Below are 5,484 nucleotides of genomic sequence, written 5' to 3' on the forward strand. Positions count from 1 at the left end.
TTTAACCATGGTCACGGGAAGCGATTAGAAAGTAAGGGATAAAACAGAACTGCTCCACTTGAAGTGTTTCCAATATTATTTTGTTTATTTATGATTATGCTAATTTAGATATAAATTAGTTCTGCGGCACATGGAATTGCTTTTGCAATCTTACGTGGGTGGCGGCCACTGCCTTGAAGGGATGTTTAACCGTTTGCCTGGAGGGTTTCATGGCTGTCGCATTTGATACCGCATCCTTACCAATAGTTCGCTGTGTCCTGGCTCCAAATACATTCTCACGCATTGCTGTGTGCTGTTTCTCTGGCCCAGAAGCTGCTCCAGCAGCGGCGTTGGCGGCTTTTGTTGTTGGTTCACGTTCATCATCGCTCACACTGCCTGATTCTTCATCGTCGTCTGCCTCTTCTTCACTTTGTTCGGTTTCCTTAAAAGGCAAAGGAGATATAAATGACATATTTCCATTTATTAGAACTAAAACCAAATAACCCACCTCATCATCATCTTCCTCTTCCTCCTCGTCGTCCTCGTCATCGTCCTCACTTGTAGCATGCTGCTGATCAGTCTTATTCTGGTGTCCTGTTATGCCACCACCAGTTAAATTTTTACTGCTCCTGGACAGTTTTTGATGCCTCTTCAAAGGACTCATCAGATGATCATGTTCCAAGCTATCCATGGACTGCGAGCGTAATCCCTTCTTAAGTGCCGCCTTGCGTGTTGTGGCCTGGGCATCCTCTTTGGTTTTCAATAGTTTTTGGAATTCCATAAAATCATCTCGTTCATCGATTCTACCTATATCGTAGTAACTAGCACTGAGAATTTCCAAAGCTTTTGTATGATGTTTCATTGATATCAAGATGAAATTTTGCAGTGTCTGTTTGACATCGTGAAGTTTCCTTTGCTCGAAATTATTAATAATTTCATCGATTTCTTTATTCGTACGTGTGACTTCCATTTTGGCCTTGAATAGCTCCGAATCGGCAGCACTCTATATAAGAAGAGAGATTTCAATATAACTAGCCTGAATTGTGGAATACTTGAACTTACATTGTTGGCGGCAAATTTGGATTTCAGTTCCAACATTTGTCGTTGTCGCAGGACCTCTTTATCTCGTGCTATTACAGCCAAACGTAAGTTATCTCTGGTGGATTTGCAGAGCTGCTCAAACTGTGACAATTCATTGACTAGCTGAAGAAAGGAGACAATTGTTTACACCTGAAAATCTCTATTGGATTAAGGACCCCACCTTTAGTTCCAAACGATGCACATTTATGTCCATATAATCACCCAACATGGTGACAGCATTTGTAAAGCTCTTCATCCCAGAGGAGAGACTCTCATTGATCTCCTCGTCATCGGCATAGTTTTTAATGCCCTTGGCTAGCTCATCGTAAGAGTCTCGATATCTGTAAGACAATATTCTTTTAAAACCTTTTCCGTTTAATGGAACTAGGCGATATATGTTTACTTTGCCATTTTCCGAGTAACCAGAGCGAATGCTGAGCAGATTTCCATTAAATGACGTTCGGTGAGATTTATTCGCTCATTTATTATCTTAATGCGATCATCTTTGGTATTCAAAAATGATAATTTACCACGGCGAAACATAATTATGACAAATATTTCTTACAATTATCACTTCTGACTTTTATTTTTCTATTTTCAAAACAAAACAAAGCAAAAGCTGTTGCTAAGTTACGAATTTTTTAATGGAAAACACAAGGGCGTAGACAGGTATGACAGCTGCCCCCCTTAGATCATTAAATTTTTAAAAGAATTAATTCAATTTAATATTGAATTTCATGAAAGTTTTCTTTTTTATAAATCATTTATAAACTAACTTTAGTTCAATTCATTTAAAGTTCTCCATTTCTTTATCTTTAGAAATTCAAATAAAAATCTATTAGAAGTCTGTTTGTATTTAAAAAAATATGTTTTTGGTCTTTATGGTCTTCTTCTTTTTTAACAAATGCCTCAAATGTTCAAGCTACCCCACGATACCCTACCCGACTCAAACAGTGCTAAGGGTCCGAGTAATAGTGCTGAGGGTGAGAGTAACAGTCCTAAGGGTGAGCGTAACGCGCGCTTTCAAAATAACTTTACTTGCATAATTTTATTTTAAGCTTTTTAATTCAATTGCACGCTGTGCCACATAAGTTAGGATTTTCCGTAAATTAAAGTTAAAATATCAATGTAAATATTGCGAATTGACAAACAATTTCAATCTTAAAGCTGATCAAGGTCAGGAGCATGGATTTTTCCTTAACTAGAATTATTCTTTCTTGGTCTTCTGTTTGTCTGGGGACCCTGACATGTTATGGCTAAATTTAGAACTGAATCGAAATTGGCATCGACAGCGTCCGATTCTTCTTCTCTCTGTTGAGAGAAATATCCATGACAAATTTTACATTATATATCTCAATCTCAACCTTGACAACAAATTTGTCGACACTTAATTATTTATTTGGGATTCTCCTCGCAGCTCTCGAAACCACAAGAATGTTGTTTCAACGAATTAACCGAAAATGGTTATTAAAATTTAAATCACTTAACTTACATATATGGCATAGCAGCATGTCTAAATTAAAGGCAATGATTAAAGTTAACTAGACAACATTTTGTATACCCTTACAACTTGTCGATGTAATTATAAAGTATATAACTTTTGATTTAACTGACCAATCCAACTATATATCATTCTCATATAAGATCCAAATATACATATATCATTCTCATATAAGATATATATTTGGATTGGTCATTTAAATCAATATTAATCAAAAGCAAATATATGTTATTAAAGTACACTTTGGGAACTCAGAGAAGATCTATTTTTTATCTATTGACGGACTCTTTCTGTGGATACTTAAATCTAATGATACGAGAGTTTAGTCTAAAAATTTGATCAAGGAGACAAATTTAGTCTTTTGAGATCTCTAAATTGAATATGATGTTCTAAATGTTTCCAATCTATGTATATGTACTTATCTTGACAATTTATTTATAAATGATTACTCGTAGTTCATTTAGTTAGTAAAAAAATTGAAAGTTTAAATTACATTCACTTACCTATATAAGTAGATAAACCTTTATTCTAGATTGACGCAATCGCTTTATTTTCTTTTTATGGACAATGAGTCTACCCTTTCTATAAGAGAGGGTATTCATATATATTACAAAGTGCAGTTAAATTGTGAATCCGGTTTACTGATCCCAATCTTGGGGGTTTAAGAACAATGAGAAGAAGAAACAGCTGGAACTGGCTTTTCAGCTTGTGCATTGTCAATGCTGAGGGCGTAGCTCGGGCTCGCGTTCCATGGGGGCAATCTGCTTTGAATTTCTGATTTTCATATTCACCTTAAAGACTTCTTGGTCAAGGGAAGAATAAGTGACGGAGGGTCCACCAAAGACATTCACTTTTTTTATTTTCGTAGCCTTCTCTGACGTGTCGGTAAATGGAATGATATTTATTTGCCCCCTCTCTCTCACTCTTGAATTCTCATACTTTTCTCATTCTCTCCCTCTCAGTCTCTGATTCTTTTTCATATGAATTGCGTGCTTTGGTATAAATGAAGCCAAATTCATACGCATTCGTTTAGTCCGAAATTTCTCATAAACCTCAACGGGTCGCTGTCTTCTTTTGGCTAACAAAAGATCGCGAGTGAAACGAAGAAGTATGCAAAAATTTGTTTAGTCTATTTCTGTTGGCATTTTTTCAAAATGTTTGTAAACAAACGCAAATAATTTGCCTTGAAAGTTGTTTTCATTCAAGTTTTTGCAAGAAAAACGTGGAGAAAAAATATTAAAGTTTATGTTCAAAATATTGCCTAACATTAAAGTTAAAAAAAGTGTTTATAATAAAACTAAAACCAAATCAACAAATTGTGTGAAAAGCATTATTAACAAATAATTGTTTATAATAAAAAAGTGCGAAAATATTGTGCAATATTTCGAAAATATACATAAAACTCTGAGATCTATGTGAAAATCAATCCAATGATAACTTTACTGGATTCATTTTTACTTATCGGAATATTTCAGATAATTATCTTTTAAAAGATTTGGAATATTTTATAAAGAGGATATTTCCATACTTCTTTCTAGGGGTTAATTTAAAGTAGACAAAATATGTCTAGCTTAAATTTAAAACTTATGTTAACTTGAGAGTTAACAAAAGATAAAATAAAGCGACTTTGTGTAGTAGAGATCGACTCAAATCGGTCTATATCTTCTAATGAAAAACCTAGCATTAAAACTTTGTTTTGAAGTATAACTAAATTACTTCAGTAGACAATTACTTGGCTCTAGGTCAAGAATGATATTGAAAAATAAAAATCACGCTTCGTTAGCCGTCTTCATGGCAATCAAAGGCAAGAGAATATTAACGAAATATCATTATAAAATTGGATAATAATTGCAAATTACAGTTAATTATAATTTTTATTTCTCAATCTTGATTTGATTCTAGGTAAAAGTAAATCTTTCAACGATATCTTTCATAAGCATCGATCGATGGAATGTTCGTAGAGATAACTTCCATGAAATTGTTTACTTTCATGTCATAAGAGATCAAACATCCGTAGTTAAGTTAATTAGCATATTAAAGTTTATTCAAGATGTTGTAACTCTTTGATCATGATTCTCTCTCTATAGCCCTATAGGAAAACCGTGACTGAAACTAAGAATTAAACGGAACCAGAAGCGAATCATTACAGAAGATCGTTTAATTATACACTGTATATAGAATTAGTTGTCATAACAATGAAATATTCGTTTATTACATCGGAGAGATGAGTCTATAATTTTGCAACTTTGGTTCTAACAAAATGTCTATATAATACGATCAAAAAGTTAAACAAGATTTTATTGAAATTTCTGAGTGCGAAAAAAATCTGTTTAAAGTAAATTCAAATTGAATTTCATAAACAATTTAATTTGTTTACACAATAATCAAAAGACCTTGAACTTTGCATCTGATTCTTCTCTCTTTCCCTCTCTCTAGCATTATCTATCTATCTCATTCTCATTGGTTGTGATTTTGAACTGTCAGTCAGAAATTGACATAATTTCTATTCGATTGATGAAAAGCAAAAAAAAAAAAAAAACAAAAACAAAACAAAGAAAACGTGCAACACCAATAAAATTACTCATACGCCTATTTAGCCATACTAGTTTAGTACAGTAGCGTCCAAAATGTAGTGCATAGCTTAACGAATATATATTGTATATAAATTGTTCCCACAGCATTTAAATGAAATGTATCTATTTTTAACGCTCGACTAATTGAGTGACGAAAAGGGGGGGCAGATGGAGAAGAGATACAGTCGAGTGAATGAGTGATTCTTCTCTTCCTCTCTCTCTCTCTCTTTTTGTCTTTCTCTCTGTGTCTCTGCTAGTCACTCAATTTAGGTGAGAGACTCAATGTTGTCCCCTCCAACAAGTAGGTTTCAGTTTGCTTTATTTGCCGTTTCCTCAAATCATTTAAGCACA

At 33.8% G+C, this 5,484-nt stretch overlaps 1 protein-coding gene across 1 annotated transcript; it reads right to left on the reverse strand.

Annotated features, from left to right (window-relative positions):
- Window positions 1-58: 58 nt before the first annotated feature.
- Window positions 59-1,775, reverse strand: Fam92 (CBY1 interacting BAR domain containing protein Fam92). Its single transcript, XM_068295459.1, has 5 exons — window positions 1,463-1,775; window positions 1,241-1,400; window positions 1,042-1,182; window positions 488-982; window positions 59-421 (listed from the first exon to the last, which is right to left on the reverse strand). Exons 1-5 carry the CDS (start codon window positions 1,600-1,602, stop codon window positions 116-118), a joined length of 1,242 nt encoding a protein of 413 aa, XP_068151560.1. The 5' UTR covers window positions 1,603-1,775; the 3' UTR covers window positions 59-115.
- Window positions 1,776-5,484: the final 3,709 nt, after the last annotated feature.

The sequence above is a fragment of the Drosophila tropicalis genome, unplaced genomic scaffold, assembly GCF_018151085.1.
Source record: "Drosophila tropicalis isolate 14030-0801.00 unplaced genomic scaffold, ASM1815108v1 contig_845, whole genome shotgun sequence".
NCBI lineage: Eukaryota > Metazoa > Arthropoda > Insecta > Diptera > Drosophilidae > Drosophila > Drosophila tropicalis.